At 35.7% G+C, this 21230-nt stretch overlaps 1 protein-coding gene across 6 annotated transcripts in view; it reads left to right on the plus strand.

Annotated features, from left to right (window-relative positions):
* Window positions 1-21230, plus strand: part of FOXP2 (forkhead box P2) — a 618653-nt gene that overhangs the window by 586897 nt on the left and 10526 nt on the right. For all 6 annotated transcript variants that reach the window (XM_081957449.1, XM_081957451.1, XM_081957452.1 and 3 more), the window contains 2 exons: window positions 990-1059; window positions 1794-1957. In XM_081957449.1, the coding sequence (XP_081813575.1) occupies window positions 990-1059; window positions 1794-1957 (234 nt within the window). The remainder of the gene's footprint in view (window positions 1-989; window positions 1060-1793; window positions 1958-21230) is intronic.

Below are 21230 nucleotides of genomic sequence, written 5' to 3' on the forward strand. Positions count from 1 at the left end.
TCTTAGAAATATTTATTTTTTTATAGTTTTATTGCTTTTAATGTTGTAAGCCATCCAGAATCACCATGAGGTGAGACAGGCAGCAAATAATTCTAATAAACAAAATTTTAAATGTTTATTTTAAACCATAAGTTATTAATCGCAAAATTACATTCTTTTTGTGGGCAATATTTATAGAAAGGTCTTACAGAATAATATTTGCACAGTGTATTTTTTTTCATCATAAATGAGAAACTTCTAAATGTATTCATGTACGTTAATTTGACATATTATAATTAAATTACAATCTATAGACAGCATGTGTAGATATGTAGAAAAGCTATGCCATTGAGGGGGGAAATTCTTTTTTTCTTTTGAAAAAAAGAAAAAAATAGTTATTTTCATTGATAACTACAGTTAGATATTTTTAGCCAAGTGAAACTATTATCAACATATGCCTCTATGACAGAGATAGAGTGGTGGTTAAGGTGTTGTTTGGGAACAAGGAACTCCACTCTCAGCCCCAGAAACTCACTGAATAACTTGGGCCAATTACTTTCTTTCAGCACAATTTACTTCACAAGGCAGATTTGTAAAAAGAGGATTTTGGTGCACATCTTTTAGTTTATTTGTAGATGAATCAGAGGAGAAAGTGGTATAAATTGCATTTGAGTTCATGGGAGAAGATGGGACCTTTACTAGCAGATAAATAAAAGAGTTCATGTTAATTCTGTTTAACAATGGTGAATCTATGCACTGTTCACATCTTTTTTTCCACTGAACTTTTCTATAGGACTACCCTGTGAGTCCAATGACAATGGATCACTTAATACTTTAATATTGAATAATTATTGTGGATTAATAAATTGACCAAATAATTAGTTGAAATTCAATCAATCTGGGTTCTTTTCCTCTTTGATGTAAAAATTGTTGTGTTCCCATGCTCTATCATTTCTTTCTGTTCTCTGTTTAATGAATAATTTTTTCTTTGAAAAATTGTTTATTTTCAGAAGCCCACCGTTAGTGAAAAACATACCCACCAGTTTAGGCTATGGAGCAGCACTTAATGCAAGCTTACAGGTAAATCATTAAACTGTTCATTTCTTTTATATGTCCTTCTGCTTGCATTGTTTCTTGCATGAAAAATAACTATGTTAATGTTAGTTGGGCATTTAGGGCATTATTAATAGGTGGGTTAATCTCCCAAAGAAGTTGTATTACCTAGCACAGCAAGAAGTACCTGTTCTAATTCTCTTCATTTTGATGTAAAGAAGCAAGAAGGACACCCTGTGGCAAAATCCGGAACACTCTATTTTATTTCAAATGCTAGATTGATAGAAGCTTTTGCAAATGCATGTGAATATGCATTAATATTTATCCAGGCTGTCAAGAATGATTTCATAACATAGTGTTAGAGAACATGGTGCTCATAGCAAAAACTTTAAAGTTTAATTGTAAAATATAATTTTCATGCAGAAAAGGCAAACGTCAGAACTCTTCTTTTGAGTTAAGTTCTGGTCATTTTTTATTTTATTTTTTATACAGGCTAGCAACAGAAACAAAATGTACCTACAAGTTAGGACATAAGATTTAAGATTAGTGCATTTTAAAGTCAGAGTTTGAAGGCAGAAGACATGGTGTATATCAGTGTCATATTTAGTAGTTCCATCCAGCAGTGCTAAGTGTGTGTGTATATGTATATTCTCAGATACAGAAAAAACAGAACAATTTTTTCTCCAGACATTTGTTTACTTGTATGTACCTCAGTATGTATTAAGCATCCTAAGAATGCTATATCATCTCCACACTGCTAGGCTGCGCTGGCAGAAAGTAGTTTACCTTTGCTTGGTAATCCCGGATTAATAAACAACGCATCCAGTGGTTTACTACAAGCAGTCCATGAAGATCTCAACGGTTCCTTGGAGCACATTGACAGCAATGGAAATAGCAGTCCAGGCTGTTCTCCACAGCCTCACATGTAAGTACTGCTAGCATCTTCCAGTATAGGAAAAAAAATCAAAAAGTACTGCCTTGCTTAATAATTTGTCCAGAACAGGTAAGGATGTTCAGAAACTGACCTAGGGAACAAGCCAGTGCTTCCCAAACCTCATTAAATTACCCCAAATTAGGTAAAAGTGGTTTTTCTTTGTATAATTACACAGGAACCCTTTACCAGCACAACAAAGACATTTTAATTAATTTAAAGATTGCCACCTGTAAAATACATTTGAAAATCTCCCACGTTATTCCTTTTAAGATGAAAACAACTGAAATGTCCAATGGTAATTTGTTGAAATGACATAAAGTTCATTCAGTAATATTGATTTTATGATACCTACAGTCCTTGAGTTACAACCATTCGTTCAGCGACCATTTGAAGTTACAACCGTGCTGAAGAAAAGAATTACTCAAAGTTCAATAAGATTTTCTGATAAGTAGGTTTATGTAATGAAGGAAAAGGTTTGAGAAGTGCTTCCATGTATACTTAAGATTTCCCTTGGGCAAATGCTTCTCATTCATTGCATGATAATACAACTTCATTTTTTCAAACATGGATTCTTTTCATAAGTTAAATTTGTAAATTAGCAAAAGAATTCCAATCAGAAATACTTTAATTGTATTTTAAGGTCTAGTATATGTTTGGACTGTTACAGAAATACTTAAAAAAAAACAAGAACATACAATGGAAAGTTTAACCATTACATCAAGTTTACATAGAAACTAATAAAGTATAAGTCTTTTACCTTCTTATAACTCAGTAAATCACTTTAATTGCATATTCAACTTTAATTACTGGTGTGTCAGTATTGGCAAGGTCTGTATGTTAAATTTTATGCAAGACTACAATTCCTATTAATATTTAGGAGCTAACTATATCATTAATTACTCTAAAATCTTTCCTTACCATCTTTTTAATGGAGCTCAGAAAATGGTACTATTAAAAATTGATGTATCGTGGATTTCAGGAATGTGTATTAAAGCCTAAGAAATATCTTTCCTTAATCACAAGTGTCAAAAGTAGCAGTATCTTGTTTAGTAAATAGCAAAACACAGTCCTTGGGGGTATTGATTTCCTTGTAAGTTTTATATTAATTAGTGCTATGACATCTAGATAGACATAGATATACATTTGCTATAGGTTTATTTATTTTTAAATATGCAATTATGTTCATAGTTAAAAATAATAATATTGTATTTAAAATGTACTTTAATTCTTTTTATTATTTCTTTTATCTTTAGCATGCTATGTTCAACATTTATTATATGTGCAATGCTAAAATCAATTGCAAGCCGCTATATTCCTTATATTTTCAATGTGTATATTTTCATTTGCCTTTAGAGATTTTAAGTTTTGTATCTTGTTTCCTGATTTGCCTTTTTGTATAAGTAAATACATTAATTTAACAGATATATTTTACACCTTTAAGATGATCTATCTCATTCTTTACCACATATATTGTATCATCTTAGACAAATAAATAAAATTAGTGTGCACAAAGAATAAGAGAGAATGTTAATATGCTTTATTGAATTCCAAACCACTAATTCCCCCTCTGTCCATGGAAGAATTTGTGTTTTGGAAGTATCTTTAGTTATATTTAATAATACCAAAGAAGTAATAAAACTTGAAGTAGAAAAAACATGACAAGAAGCTCTTGAGAATGGCAGTGCTATGAAACAGGTAAAGTGAGCCACCAGAGCAAAGTGTACAATCAACCATGCAAGTAGCTTGAAGCATTTTACTTTTAATAATTATCTGAGTGTATTAATGCTCTCTTTCTTCCTAAAATACTAAGTAAATAAAAATGTAATGAGCAAACAGGACTTAAATCATTTGCCTACTTATTTCACTTACAATGAAGCAGATCTATTTATGTTTTCATTTTTTTCTATATAATAATAAGCATAAATATGTACAAAGTGGCTAGAATGCAATACTGCAGACTATGTCTGCTGCCTGCTGGCTGCCTGCAGTTTGATTCTCACTGGCTCAAGGTTGACTCAACCTTCCACCCTTCCATCCTTCCGAGATCGGTCAAATGAGGACCAGGTTTGTTGGGGGCAATATGCTGACTCTGTAAACCACTTAGAGAGGGCTGTAAAGCACTGTGAAGCAGTATTAAGTCTGAGTGCTATTGCTGTTGCTACGACATGTGCCATGTGCAATACACAGTTCTATAAGTTATGCAGAATTTTTTTTCCATATTACAGAATTTGAGAGTACATTTACATCTAAAGCCATAATTATGCCATTAATTTCCATTCTAGAAATAAACTACTATACAGAAAGAACCAAGTAAACTAAGCATTCAATGTGGTAGGAAGAGAAGCTATCCAGTATGAACATCTGTCTGATTGTGTCACAAACCATAATAATAACTCTACATGTGAGTTATTTTGGAATCAGGCAGTGCTTAAATATAATTAAACATAAAAAACAACTGGGAACTCCTAATAAATTTTATTCTACAAAATAATTTTATTTACATTCGGATTCAAGCCAATGCATTGATTTTCTAATTGCATTTAAAGCTATTATTAGCCCTCATACCACATGTACTCAGATAAAATAAGACTGAATTAGAATATGTCATGCACGCATGACTTTGTATTCCTCTCAGAATTTTTTATAAGACAGCAAAATATAAGGAATTGTGATTCACATGGTATGCTAATAGGAATACCATGTGAGTCTGAATTCTTTATATCTTGGTAGTTTACCCCAAAAAAACCTAAACCTGTAGTTTGCAAAGTTTTCTTTGAAAATATGTACAGACTGGTCTCTTGAGTCTAGTTGGATTCGTATTAACTGTTAAGTAATTAAGCTCCCCATTGGGAGAGCGAGTATGCAGAGAAGCGTAATGAGAGTGATATGGGATAACACGCACAAACCAGCATACAGAGACACTGAATAGTATAAAAATATAGTAGTTTACTATGTAGAAATATAGAAGTATTCAGAGTCCGGTTAACAGTCCAAGTCATACACGGTTCAGTAATTCAGTTATCTATATTCTCAGTTTAACACACAAAGTAGCTAACAGTAGCAAGACTCAGTAACTCACGAGCAGTATCAAACAGTGTCCACGATCAGCATCTAACAAACAGATAGAGAGAGATCTAACAACCATTCTGGCTCCCTTTTATGGCTGCTTGAGGTAACAAGCCAATTATATCTGTTAAGCATTTAAAGTAACAGTAAAGTAATCATAGCTTATATACATTGCCAAGCCAAGCCTAGGGTTACATCCCTAACACTCTCCCCTCTTGGGTTGTCAATGTATTTACATACAACTTTACATTCTTAATCCATAAACATCACAGTAATGATTTCTGTATTTCTTTAACACACAATACAGTACATAATGTAGGTTCAAGATACATTGCATAATGCATCCCTTATCACACATAGAACCTTTTATATCAACATCATCTAACTCATCGGGGTTTACATATTTTCCACCCATAATGGTTTACATAATTCCCATTCATCCAGTTTTACGCTTATAAAACCGTTTACGCCTCCTTGCATATTTACTTGAAGGTAAATCAATCTTGTCAAGCACTCCCAAATCCTGCAATGACTTAAACTCACTGTTCATTGCGGCTTGCCCTACTTTTTTATCCTCAGTTGGATACGTAGTCAGCTCATTTAATGCAGCAGGTACCTTATCCACCTTACAAGCAACAGATGCCTGATACCTATCAGGTGGCAGCATTACACGGGTTGACCTTCTGGGTAATTCAGGGCTAATAGGTGGACTATCCTGAACGTCCTCCTGCTTTTTCACTTCATCCTGACTTTTCACTTCCTCCTCCTAAGTAGACTCCTTCCCTTCAACATATGTTTCTGGTATTCCTGATACCTTATTTTGATCTACTCGGGTTTCAATTACTACCTCATCATTATTTTCTAGTTTGTTCCAACCAACATGCTCCAGAAACTTTGTATTTGCACTGTGATAGATCTTAATTGTCCCACGTTCCCAGAACCTATAAAATCTATGGTTTGAGTCATAACCAACAAATATTAACTGCCTTGCACGAGTTTGTCCCTTTAATCTGATCTGTGCAGGAATATGCACCCATGCAGGAACTCCAAATGTGTGCAAGTAGCTCAAATCAGGTTTCTTACCATGCCAACGAGTAAATGGTACCTCCCCAGTAGAAGCATTTACAACGTTGTTCAGTAAATGATTAGCACACATCATGGCTTCACCCCATAATGTTTCAGGCAATCCTGAATCGGCTAACATGGTTCTAGTCATAGCTTGTAACATTTTCCCTCTCCTTTCCACAAACGAATTATGTTGAGGTCTATTAGGAGCAGAACGTTTATGCTTAATACCAGCTGTTTTTAACATAGTTTGGAACTTATAATTTGTAAACTCCATCCCATTATCAGTAACTACAGTAATAACCTTGGCTTTTATCTTTCTTTCCGCAAATCTCAGCCAATTAAAAAATTGTTGAAATGTTTCTGTCTTGTCTTTCATTAAGTAGCAGAAACCATATCTTGAGTAATTATCCATGATACTCAAAACATAACAGGCACCTCCCAAACTGGGTTTTATGGGTCCAATTAGATCAGCAAATACTACTTCTAAAGGTTCCTTCGTTTTAAACCCATTATATCTGTTTGCTGGAGTAACCCTGCTCTTTTCCTTACTACATACATTACAATTTAAATACTTACTGCAAGGTTTTAATTTCACTCCCTCTGACAACTTTACAGTTTGTTGCAGCATTTTGAAATTAATGTGCCCCATACGCCTATGTAGCAGATGTATACACTCATCATGTGGTTTAGCATTTGTATACACAGAATTAACTACACTTTCATCAGACATTACATACAAACCATTCTTTAAATTAGCAGTAAACACTTTACCTGCTTTCTCTATGAGATATTTATCTCCCCTAAAGGTTACTACATAGCCAATCTTAACTAGAGCTCTTATTGATAATAAATTAAATTTCAGTTTAGGTATATACAACATGGATAAATGCTCATTTACAAATGAACACCTTGCCATACCTTCACCAGATGCTTTCATCCTCCATCCATTTGCCAAAGATACATGTTGCTTGCTAGCAGACATTTTTATAAAACAATTCTTATTTCTAGTAATGCACTGTGATGCTCCACTATCAACAACCCATGAATCATGGCTTATTGGTGCATTTCTAGAGATGGTCAAAGTAGACATACCTAAATTGACATTATCATTTTTCTTAGCCCTTCTAGTATTCTGTTGTTTAGCAGTTTTACAGAATCTAGCTATATGCCCCTTTGCCCCACAAGAAAAACATTTTCTAACAGTATAGGCAGTTGAAGGTGACTCTTCATGTTGTGGTGGTTTCTCTCTCAGTTGCTCTCTTTCCAACCTTCTTCTGGACTCTTCCAACAGGCGTGCAGTTATCTCAGTCAATGTTAGTTCATTTCGGGTTAGGACCTCGAGGGACGATACAAAATCATCATAACTCTCATCCAGTGATGACAGAATGATGTAAATTTGATGTAACTCTAAGAAAATAAGTTCTTTTTCATGTAGCTCTTGGAAAACCCCTTTTATAAAGTTTAAATGAGCTAACATATCTCCTCCCTTCAGAAGACGTGCCCTAAACAGTTTGCGGGTAAGATGTATATGTGCACCTGCAGTGTCACGTACATATATCTTCTTCAAATTCTCCCAACATCTTGCTGCAGAATTCTCCCCACGAATATGAACTAACTGTTGGTCAGTCAACGTTAGACCAATTATACACAATGCTCGTTCGTTGCATTTTGATGTTGGCATCATCCTCATCATCTGGATTCCAAGAAGTCATGTCCGGTGGATTCTGTACAGCATCCCACAATCCTTCAGTACGCAGGAGTAAGCTGCACTTCATTGACCAGTAAACATAGTTTGTTCCATCCAACCGGCTTATCAGTGATAAATTTGCTGATGGTGCATGTGCCATCTTCTCCATAATCGTAAACACTTATAAACTAAACAGCTATCTGTATACGGTAATGCGTACCAACACCAACTCTCTCTTTTCAGCTACGTCTGGCACACTCTGGGCCCATAACCAGTGTTAAGTAGTTAAGCTCCCCGTTAGAAGAGCGAGTATGCAGAGAAGTGTAATGAGAGTGATATGGAATAACATGCACAAACCAGCATACAGAGACACTGAATAGTATAAAATATAGTAGCTTACTATGTAGAAATATAGAGGTGTTCAGAGTCCGGTTATCAGTCCAAGTCATACACAGTTCAGTAATTCAGTTATCAAATAGTCTCAGTTTAACACACAAAATATAGCTAAACAGTAGCAAACCACAATACCTCAAAATACACCTGATCAGCTTCTAAACAAACAGAGAGAGCTAACAGCCATTCTGGCTCCCTCTTATAGTTGCATGAGGTAACAAACCAATTACATCTCTGAATCATTTAAAGTAACAGTAAAGTAATCATAGCTTACATACATTGGCAAGCCAAGCCTAGGGTTACATCCCTAACATTAACCTTTAGTTCTTTCAACTGTACTGATAACAACAGCAATGAATGAAGCAGTTTCTCTATGAGTTAGTATGTTAGCTAAAGATGACATTCCTTGATTTCCTGAGTTGTGCTCTCCACTTGTACAACTTGCCTTTTTCCTCTATGTACTTAGCCACAATTTGTGTTCCTCTCACAAAAAAAAATGTTTTAATTTTGTTCTAAAAATTTGAAATAATTGTATGCTTACTGCTCTGAGTGTATTGGGTGAGCTGATGCCTATGTGGTGAAAAACTGTGTGACAAAACTAAAAAGTACTTACTAAAGGAACAGAACTTCTATTGAATTCCAAAATCTTCAAATAAATATTTGTCTAGTTCTATGCTGTCAACTCTCCATTTCTCTCTGGAGAAACTGAGGTTTAAACTGATTGCTAAATGAAGGTGCTTTTGTTTGGTCCTTTCTCATAATCCTTGTACAATGCTCATCTAGAATATCTTGTACATTAGCCAAATGACAAGTCCTTCTCACACTTTGACCTTTTACTTGGCTTTGATGTTATTTACATATTTTGTAAACTGAAACAGTTTGTGAGGTAGAACAATCTGTCATAGATATATTATTCATTCACCAAAGACAGAAGAGAGTGGGTGAAAGGTTGTTCCAGAGTGTGTTTCAGTACACAGTGGTTTATCACTATTTTCTTAATTCCCAGGGTACTGACCCAGAAAACAATAGTGAACTGTTTTCTGAAAGTATTCCTTATTGCCATGTATCACTCAGTGCCATATAGAACACTTATATTCTGCTTTATTTTAGCTTCAATCTCTTGTGACAGCTGTGTATGCATTTTTGCTACAGAAAAGGAAACTGGAAGTTTCCCAGTAAAATGGGTGGGAAAAGAAAAATGGAAAATAAACTGAAAAGATGTGAATTCAAACATTCATTCCTCTTCTATTTCTACTCTAGGCAAGAAAGATCTTGCTTTGCATACTTTCAATCATTTTTCCACCTTTTGTATTCAGTCATTTTTCTTAACCTGTATCTTCTTTACAATTCCAACTTTTGAATCCATCCTTTTTTCTTGCAATTTGATCAGCATAAACATCAGGCTTTTTATGTTTTCAAACTTTTTAAATTTTATTTCTAAAGAGATGTGTAATTATTCTGCTGTTAAGGTCTTTTTGAGGTGCTTCAGTTTGAAACCAGTCTATTGTCAAATTGTTCCATATCTGATTATTCCAGTCCCCTACTGTTATGCTTTCACATTACTTACAGTAGGTTATCTATCATTTCAATTTCCATCTCTTTCATTCCCTTGTATTTTAAACTTCATATCATGTCTGTCCTCCCGTTTGCATTTTTGTATTTCTGCTTTTTGTCCCATCTCATGATGCTTCTGAATTTACTTTGGAGGTTTGTTCTAGTGTAAAAAGCTTCTGTAATGCAAAGTTCTTGTTCACTAGGTGAGATTTGGACATTGAATGTTATAAAATAAATCAAACACTTAGAGGTCTACCAAGCTTTGGGAGAATGATTGAAAATCATTTAATTGAGTCAATGATGCTACTGGTGCTTACAGCATTTTTGAAATTCCTCATGCTCAGTACCATTTAATCCTATAGAGGTAATATATGAACAGATTTAAAATGCTGCTGTATTTGATTCTGTAATCTTTAAAGGGTAAAGCAATGATTGAAACACTATCAATAGAGTAATGTGTTGTATATGCTTTCTTGCTCAATTTGGTTTAAGATAGAGGATTGCTACAAGCAGGCTTCATAAAATGCTGAACTTTTGTTTAATGTTTTCTATTATCCGATTTATATGTCGGCTTTGTCTGTCCAAGTGAACATTTCAGTTTTAAGGCCACCACCTACCATTTCAAATTGACGGGTACGATGAACAAAAAGGTAGCATTCTACCTTCTTGATGCATTTCCTCTTTAAAGATTGCTCTTAAAGACCTGTATGGTTGCTAAAGTGAGTGAGTGTATTTGTGAAGAGAGGGAGAATCTCTGCTTCAGACGTAGAGTACTAGAAAGAGAAATAATTTGGGATGGGTGGGTTAAAATGAAAATATTTCTTCGACTGTAAAACATACAGTGCATTCAGAAAATATTCAGACCCCCTTCACTTTTCTCAATTTTATTATGCTGCAGCCTGATTCTGTAGGTGTTGAAATTCATTTTGTTGCCATTAATCTACACTCAGTATCCCATAATGACAAAGTGAAAACAGAATTTTAAAAATGTCTGTAAATTTATTAAAAAGAAAAAACTGAAATATCATATTAGCATAAGTATTCAAACACTTCACTCAGGACTTTGTTGAAGCACCTTTGGCAGCAATTATAGCCTCGAGCCTTTTTGTGCATGACGTGACAAGCTTTGCAGACCTGGATTGGAGGATTTTCTGCCATACTTCTTTGCAAATCCTCTCAAGTTCAGTCAGATTGAATGGTGACTGTTGGTGGACAGCCATTTTCAGGTCCCTCCAGAGTTGTTCAATAGGGTCAAGTCAGGGCTCTGGTTGGGCCATTCGAGGACATTCACAGAGTTGTTCCTAAGCCTCTCCTGTGTTGTCCTGGCTATGTGCTTAGGATTGTTGTCATGTTAGGAAGTGAACTTTCAGCCCAGTTTGAAGTCCTGAGTGCTGTGGGACAGGTTTTTATTGAGGATATCCCTTCGCTCCCTCAATCCTGACCAGTCTGCCAGTTCCTGCTGCTGAAAAACACCCCCACAGCATGATACTGCCACCACCATGCTTCACTATTGGGATGATACTATTGGGCAAGTGATGAGTGGTGACTGGTTTTCTCCAGACATAACGTTTAGAATTGAGGCCAAACAGTTGAACCTTGGTTTTCATCAGGCCAGCGAATCTTATTCTTCACAGTCTGAGAGTCCTTCAGGTGCTTTTTTGCAGACTCCAAGTGGGCATTCATATGTTTTGCACTGAGGGGAGGCTTCTGTCTAGCCATTTTGCCATATAACCCAGATCAATGAAGGGTTTGAAATTTTTTTAGAACCTATTCTGTAGGTGTGGCCTGTTTTATGAGAGTGCCTTGGTGGTCATGTGACTGGGTGGGAGTGGCTTGGCAGTCATGTGACTGGGTGGGAGTGGCCAAGTCGATGTCACTGAATTCTTTGCCCCAAAGAATGACCTACAAAAAGAAGATATAAAAAAAGGATATTTATTATTTTGTGCACTTACTACTTAAATAAGAATAAAATAAGTACACAAAACAATAAAACAGCTAATTAAAGAGGAAATGTGGCTGTCCTTGCCGGTCTTCAACATTACTGACCATCTTACACACACACTTCAGTCCCTCTGCCTCTTCCTGGATTCACTCAAAGTTTTAAAAGCCTGTGCACACACAAGATATTTTTAAAACCCACAGCCTATACACAGCACACACACTTCCAACTCCTCCGCCTCTTCCCTCTTCCTGGATTCACTCAGATGTTTTTAAAAGTCATAGCCTGTGCACACGCACACACTTCCAGCCCCCCGCCTCTTGCTGGATTCACTCAGGCATTTTAAAAACTCACAGCCTGTGCACAGCACACACTCTTCCAGCCCCTCTGCCTCTTCCCTCTTCCTGGTTCACTCAGACGTTTTTAAAAGAGTGGAAGAGTGTGTGCGTGTACACAGGCTGTGAGTTTTTAAAACATCTTGTGTGTGCAAAGGCTGTGAGTTTTCAAAACGTCTGAGTGAATCCAGGAAGAAAAAAGAGACAGAAGGGCTGGAAGTGTGTGTGCTGTGCACAGGCTGTGAGTTTAAAAAATGTCTTGTGTGTACACAGGCTGTGAGTTTTAAAAATGTCTGAGTGAATCCAGGAAGAGGGAAGAGGCAGAGGGGCTGCTAGAAGAGTGTGTTCCTATAGTATCTTCCAGCCCCTCTGCCTCTTCCCTCTTCCTGGATTCACTCAGATGTTTTTTAAAACCCACAGCCTGTGCACCCGCACACACTCTTCTAGCAGCCCCTCTGCTTCTTCCTTAACATCCTCCCCACCCCCGCCACTCACCAGTTCTTTCTTCTTCTGGTTCTTCTTCTGAGAACTTTTTGGCAGCATGGTGGGGATGGGCGGGGTGAGTGAAAGAGTGAATGAGGGGAGAGAGTGTTCAGGTACGGGGCCTCCTGACCAATGGGTACGGGAAGGCATGCTAAATTTCACCATCCGGTACAGCCGTATCAGTCTGTACAAGTTGAAACCCACCCCTGAGTGAAAGGCTACAGCAATGGTTGTCCTTCTGGAACTTATCCCATCTCTTCACAGGATCTCTATAGCTCAGTCAGCATGACTATCAGGTTCTTGGCTACTCTTTCTCGATTGCACAATTTGACTGGGCGACCATCTTTTGGAAGAGTCCTGATTGTGCCAAATGTCTTGCATTTGAGAATTATGGAGGCTACTATGCTCTTAGAAACCTTCACTTCAGCAGAAATTTTATTGTAGCCTTTCCCAGGTCTGTGCTTTGAAATAAACCTGTCTCTGAGCTCTGCAGGCAGTTCCTTTGACCTCATGGCTTTTGTTGGCTACACTATGCATTGTCAGCTGTGAGACCTTCTATGGAGACAAAGTGGGGTACTGAGTGTAGTTTGATGAGGAAAAAATGAATTTCAGCAAGTGTAGAATCAGGCTGCAGCATTGGCAAAAGTGAAGGGGGTCTGAATAATATATGAATGAACGGTATGTTCAGAAATAACATTCTCACTCATTCAACTTCCCAAAACATATTTTCCTATTCTTTTTCAGGTTATATTGTTTCCCTTTACTTTTCAACTGTAGCCTCTTGTATTTTATTTTCCCACTCATCAATCCTCTGATCTTTCTAGCTTTATAAGCTATTACGCTCAGCAGCCACTGCAACCCTTTATCATTTCCTCTTTACTTGCTTAAATGTTACATGCTTTTGATCAAACCATTGATGTTCTTTTTATATAATATAACCTCTATTTGTTGCACAATTCTTTCTACTTCCTCTACTTCCTCTTAACAAAAAGATCACTCTAGTTACAGAGTGCCTGCAGCTGTCTTATGCTGAGAAGTGTCAGATCCCCATAGTATAGATTGTTGAAGTTTGCAGGATCCTTGGGGATTTGTGAGATCTACAATATATAGATGCAAAATACATGGATGATTTTATTGAAAACTTCATTTATTCTCTTTTAAATATCTACAAATGGATATGTTTGTAGGGTAGAACAATAATTTTTAGATCTTATGTCCATTCTCTAACTTAGATTATAAGTGTCTGAATATTAATTGTTATTGTTAAATGTATAATTACTTCTAATGAAAATCTAACACATTGAAAGACAATTTCATCCAAAAATTTTAACCAACCAAACAAAACCTAACAATAAATTCTTTTAAAAACTCCTAAATTAACCACCCCTGGAATGCGTTCAGACCCAAAAAGAAGCCTCAAGTTATATGTAAAAAATCATCCTTTGATAATAATTGCAACATTATGTAAAATCTCACATGTGTGAACAGATTTAAACCATCATAACTTAATGGCTCAAAGAGCAAATGATGTCTCATGTATGTAGAATGCTATCCACAGATCTAATCACATATCATATATTGTCACATCACCTCAGTCACAAAGCATCATCAATGGAATTAGTTCATTTATCCATCAAATATAAAAGAAAAGCCAAATTACAAATATGCAAGTGTGAATCAATCTCTAAGTGCCATAATAACAATAACATAATTTCTAATAAACAATAATGTGATCCAATAAAAGAGCTGTTGTTTAGGAATTATACAGGTTATACTTAGAATGCACATGCATTCTATGGAATGCGAACAGATATTGGTATGGAAGAGAATAAAATAAAAAATGTAATGACATATGGCAATAAAACAATACTGAAATTCCATTAGTGCTCTGTTTAGTTGTCACGTTGTCTGTAATTCATGGATGTAGAAATTTGTGTACAGGTGAGAGAGCAGGGAAAGTTGAATAATGTGATTATCAGTTAATTTTTTGGCAGGTGTGTCTTGTCTCTTGTTAAATAGGCTATTATATAATTCTTGATTCAATTTGCTTTTCAGACATTTAGTATATTATCAAAGTGAACAATTTAGAGTAGATGAATTGAGAGTAAGGAGAAGCTTCACCGTGAACAGTGAATTTGTCATTTTATTTTCATAAATTGTCTTAAAACTCAGCCTAAATTTAGGGAAGCAAATAAATATAGTGATAATTGTGTAAGCTTGAATACGGTCAGTCATTCATAAGTTTAAGAATCAGTTTGGGGGTAGTCATTCTGGGCCACCAAGTCACGGGTGGGCTGCTGGGGGTTTGCAGGAGCTCGGGAGAACCTCTAGCTAAGATTTTGTGCAGTTCGGAGAACCCCCAAATCCCACTCCTGGCTGGCCCCACCCTGCCCCTCCCAGGAGTCCCCACACGGCCCATTTTGGATGCAGGTAAATGCAGGGTGTGCACTGAGGCTCAGGGAGGGTGGAAAATAGGCCTACCACCCATTTCCGGCCTTCAAGGGGCCTCCGAAACCTTCGGAGGCAGTTTTTGGCCTCCCAGACGCTTGAGGAAAGCCTCCGGAGAGAACCCATTACTAAAATTTTTGAAGCCCACCCCTGCACCGTCATAGTTTATTGAGCAAGTTGTGTGACTGTTTTCCTTTCATTCACCTTGGCTTCATGATATCTCAACTAAATAACTGTCAGTACAATTTATACCAACCTACAAATTAAATTTGTAGGGCTGCTCTAGCATTCTAATAATTCCTTAATTGAAATGACATGATGGTTTAAGCAGCTAATTAGCACTAAATAAATATGTAGAAAGATAGAAGAATGAAAGTGAATAAGTTTTGATATGGGCATATTTTTAAATATTTATTTGTATCTTGCCTTTGTTATATTTACAAATAACTCAAGGCAATATTTGTAAAAGGTCACGTTTTATCTGATACACTTTCTTCCTCCTATTGTCCCACCCAACAACCACCTTGCAAAATGGGTTGGGCTAAGAAGAGTGACTGGCCAAAGGTTACCCAGCTGGCTTTCATGGCTAAGGCGGGACTTGAACTCACAATCTCCTGCTTTCTAGTCTAGTGCCTTAACCACTAGACTAAACTGGCTCTCAATCACAATTTCATGCTCTACCTTTTTCTTCCATGGATTTCAGTATGTTCTGTATCCTTATATATTCTAATATGTGATGTTAAGCCCTATGCTCCTTTTTCCAAATTGTTCTTGAATTTCATTTCCATCAATCATTTTACATTTGTGCACAATCATCTATAGGATATTTGAGTTTTCCAATAATCTCATTAACCTTTTTTGGTTGTTCCGTTTAATCCCTGAAAATCTACAAGGCATCTGACTCTTTCACAGGTTTCCTGCTTCTCTTAAAAGAATTTCAAGTTACCTTTCTTCTTCCTCTGTTTTGTACTGTGTTCAAAGCAGCCTAGAGGCCCCTTTCTGATTCATCCCCCTGGAGTGAAGAACAAGTGCTTCTACAAAACATGGCCTCTTTTAATATGAAAATTGAACATTTCATGACCTTTGTCCAACTGCCAAATTAATTATATTGGAAATTTGCAGGGTATTTTTACAAATGAAACTGGAAAAAATATTTTTTCCCAATGACAATATTTCTGAGATTAACTTTCTAAGAGAGTTTAAGATGAAAACTGTAATTATGAACTTCCACTGGCATTCCTATTCAGTAGTAAGTCATAATATTACCTCATTCATTCCAAATAAATAAAATAAAATAGAATATAATTCTTTATTGGCCAAGTGTGATTAGACACACAAGGAATTTGTCTTTGGTATATATGCTCTCAGTGTAAATAAAGAAAAATAAAATAGAATACATTCATCAAGAATCATAAAATACAACACTTTGTGATAGTCATAGGTTACTAATAAACAATCAAATTATACCAGGAAACAAATAAAACAATATAAATTGTAAAGATACAAGCAACAGGGTTATAGTCATAAATGGGAAGAGATAGGTACTAGGAAGGATAAGAAAAATAATAGTAAATAATTTTAGTAAGTAATTTGACAATTTAGTAAATAATTTAAAATGTGGAGAATGAAAGTCAAATATTATATTACACCTCTTGGGACAGATACTGTTTAGTTACCCTTTTTATCCGGTGTTCTTCAGTATCAACCATTTTCATTTCTTGTCTCTTACTGTTTTCTTTATAGTCATATAGTTCCTTTAGAATAAACAGCTGGTGAAAGCAAATTTCACTCTTACAGTTTTTATTTACCATATTTTTGGCGTATAAGACACACCTTCCCCCCCTCCCCAAAAGAGGGTGAAAATCTGGGTGCATCTTATACACAGAATATAGCATTTTTGGCCTCCCCAAACCCTGTCCCCACACATCCCGTTTTTCGCAAAAATGGACACACAGAGGGTTTGGGAGGCCTGCTAAGTGCTTCTGGGCAAAATTTACTTAACTGTCTTGCTTAGTAGCATAAATTTTGGGTTCACTTGTGGTCCTAAGTCGAGGACAACCTGTATTAAGCTAGAAACACAAAAGAAGAGAACATTACAATCAATAGGAATATGTTGACAGTTTTTAAAATTTCTTATTGAATGAACTTTCGTTAGAGCAAAATGTCTAACGTCTATGTGATTTTAGTAAATGTTTTCATTTCCTTTAAATTTTGAATTATAGATTTGACAAGCTCAATCTTAAAGTGCCTTACTTCTTAATGTTTTAGAGTTTTATTTTTCTTATTTAAACCATAACATCATCAGGCATTCAGAAAACCCAAAACTCTGTTTATGCATAAATTTGGATCATCATCATTACCTGAACATATTTTACATGTTTGTTTACTTTAAACAGCAACAATGTAGTGGACCTTATCTGAGAGAAGCATGCACATTAAACATTGTTCAAAATAATATCCATTGCTTATTCAAGTAGAAAATTAAAATCTCTCACCCAGCCATCAGGAGAATTTTGTAAACAGAAATAGCTGTGTATTCATGCTTCCATTACTTATATGTATGGAGGTGCCAGTTGTTCTTAATGTCCACTGCTAGATTGGATCACAAGAACTAGATCAGTATACATTTCTGTGCTCCTAGTAAGTCCCCAAGGGGTGGGTTTCATATTCAGAGTGTAGCTACTATGTTTTAACATCAAGGGAATCTAATTCTGTTTCATATCCAGGTCTGTGTATTGATCAGAAAGGAAATATAAATAGTGCTTTTCTTAGCTCAATCATTAATAGCTTGGGGAATCCTCTGTAATGATTGTGTTATATCCCATTTTTCTTTCCATGGTTATTTGCATATCTTGAAAACTCAGAGAAGCATCTTGAAAACTTACGAAGAACATGTTGGAGCTGAAATCCACTGTTTTATTAACTTTAGAAGTGCTTAATATTATGTTAGTTAAATGATAGAAATATTCTGAAAATTATTCAGCTTAGGCAACATGGTGCTATTAAGCAAGTAATCTCTAATACTTCACGTAAGTTTGTAATTTTTTTAGCATACTTGTTTGAAGGTTAGGAAACACTGAAGTGTAGCTTTAGAATTGCATTTGTCAGATTATGAAATAGAAACTGTTTTAAAAAGTGTGCACGCATGCTTCTCTTGACTGTGGCCCTAATTAAGCACTTATAATAAAACAGCAGATTTCAGCTCCAACATGTTCTTTTATCAAACATTATTTCTTTGCAATGATTGTTTATCAGGAAATGAGTTAGTTTTCAATTGTGAACTGGGAGTGAATGTCTTCAGCTGAAGCCTATACTTCCAGTATGTCAAAGGGCTGGAATGGTCATAGGATATTACCTTCAACAAATGATAAATTAGTGGAGATCTCTACTTAACTATTTTGGCTGACCAATGAGCCATAATTCACAGCCATAGAAACAACTGGATGGGTTTACAAGTCTATCTTGTGAGGATAAAATGAAAGGAAGTCCCCATATGAACTATCTGTATTCCTGGAGAAGAGACATGACACAGTTGTAAACAACAAGAGGAAACCAACAAATTAAAAGCAACAAGTGTTCTAATTAAGTTTTCTAAAGATTTTGATTGAATGTGCTATACTAGAATAATCAATCTGGTAACCTTCAGAGGATTTTGAAATTTTCCCTATTATCCTCCTCCATGCCCAGAGTATAGGTGAAACAGGAAATCTTTTCTCCTAATTTTCAAATGTGTTGGGGGAAAATGGATACCTTTGTTTAAAGGAACAGTGCAAAAGAGACTACCCCTAAATGGTGAAAAATGTCACTTGTGTCACATAAAATATTGATTTTTACTCAGACTAATTATTGGCAATGCTTTTTTTTTTGACAAAACTAAGTTGAGAGGGTGACTGGTGTGCATGAGTGTATGTGCATAATTCCTACTATACACACATATAACATAGATGGTTAATCCCAATTTCTTTTAAGGAATTGAGACAGGAAAGAATGGACAGATCTCTCATTTGAACAGAATGGTCCCTGTTCGTTGCCTTTCAGCCATCCCCAACTACTGTTGCTTTTACTGGGAGTTTTCCATCTTCCTTTCCTGCCAAATAGAAATTCCCTCTCCAATTTATACACTACTGGATAATTAAATGCCAGAATTCACTGATAGTTATAGTGACTGTTTTATTAAAGAATTAGACCACCTCTTTTCCTTTCAGGCAGATATTTCAAGAAGAATGTATATTTGTTAAGAAAAATGATAATTGATTGTTGGGTGGGTGATAGAGAAACAGGTTCAACTCTGGATTAGAGAAAGACTATTAAGAAAAAGCAGACACATTTGAATAATTTATTAATTTATTAATAAATTTATTTATTAATTTATTAATTGTATTCAGTTTGTTTTCAAAAGTTATATCAGTCTGTATTATGATGTGGATTAGGAGTGTTTTGCTTATTTATTTATTAGCAAGGCATTCAACAAGGAAGACCACAACCTACTTGTGAAAAAAGTAGGGATAGATAGCATCACCATCAGATGGATTTATAACTGGCTGACAAACTGTACTCAACAAGTGGTGTTTAATGGTACTAAATCTACATTGAGGGAAGTAAGCAGTGCAGTACTACAAGGTTCCGTCTTAGGCCCAGTACTCTTCAATATCTTCAATATAGATGGGGAACTTACCAAATTTGCAAATGATACTTAGCTGGCAGGAGTAGCCAAAACCCCAAATGATAGACTCCAGATCCAGATGGATCTTGACAGACTTGAACACTGGGCCCTAACTAACAAAATGAAATTCAATGTAGAGAAAAGTAATGTCTCACACTTAGGCAAGAAAAATCAAAAGTACACATAGATTGGGAGAAACTAGAAACTAGTCTTAATATCAGTTATTGTGAGAGGAATCTTGGAGTCTTAGTGGACAACCAATTAAATATAAGCTAATAGTGTGCAGCAGCAGCCAAAAAAACTAATGCAATTCTAAGTTGCATTAACAGAGTGATTCAATCAAAATCACGTGAGGTACTTATACCACTCTGTAAAGCCTTAGTAAGACCACACCTAGAATACTGCATCCAGTTTTGGTCACCACACTATAAAAAAGATGTCAAGACTCTAGAAAGAGTGCAGATAAGAGCAGCGAAGATGATTAGGGACTGGAGGCTAAAATATGTGGAAAACTGTTACAGGAAATGGACATGGCTAGTTTCGTGAAGAGAAGGATTAGGGGAGACATCATAGAAGTGTTCCAATATTTGAGGGGCTGTCACAGAGAGGAAGGAGTGAACCTATTTTACAAAGCACCTGGAGGCTAGACAAGGAATAATGGATGGAAACTGATCAAGGAGAGATTCAACCTAGAAATAAGGACAAATTTTCTGACAGTGGGAACAATCAACCAATGGAACAGATTGCTTTCAGAAGTTGTGAGAGCTTCTCCAATGGATGCTTTTAATAAGAGACTGAACTGCCATCTGTCAGAAATTATGTAGGGTCTCCTGCTTAGGCGGGGGATTGGACTCAATGACCTACAAGGTCCTTTCCAACTCTTGTTATTCTGTTAAAATTCTGTTCTGTTCTTTGTTTTGGTATGTTGGAGCATCATAAACGTCTCAATTATACCATCAAGTATAGTTACTATAGGTCCTACGCATTCAGGAAATACATCATCCTGAATCAGAAAGAAAGCTCCTTTTGTCCAGAAAAGAAGAACAAAAACCTAAATAAATTATGGACCCAACCCATCCAGGCAAGACAGACTATTGCACCAGGTTATCTTTATTGCCACCCATACAAGAGAACAGATTGGGAAGGAACCTGAAGACAGAAGAGTTTACCTTACAAATTACAGTAAACGTTGAGTCAAATCTCCTTCAAATTTTGCTGAACTTCTGATAACTCCATGTAATTTTCTTGGCATCAGAAAAAACAGTGGTTTGCAATGTCTCCATATGGAAGGATTCTGCTTTTGTTTATTTTTTAATGTAGTCAATCGCCCTTGTATCCTTTGGAGGTCTCCTATATAGACCCAGTTCTGTGTAGTTTTCAGCTATATGGTCAGTCAAGTGTTATTTCCTACAATAAAAGTAGAAGCTATGGTTTGCAAACTAAATTATGTAGATATAGACAAAGTGATGGTGCATTGTTTTAATTTATTTATTCAGCTTTGTGACATAAATCTTATTTTTAGATCTCATATTTGTAGAAAATGAAGTGAAACCATATACATTATTTGAATGAATAATAAAGAATTTAACATATTTGGGCAAAAACTTCAAACAGCTAGAAAAAAAAGA

This window comes from Natrix helvetica (assembly GCF_964273705.1).
Source record: "Natrix helvetica genome assembly, chromosome: 6".
In the NCBI taxonomy this organism is placed as follows: domain Eukaryota; kingdom Metazoa; phylum Chordata; class Lepidosauria; order Squamata; family Natricidae; genus Natrix; species Natrix helvetica.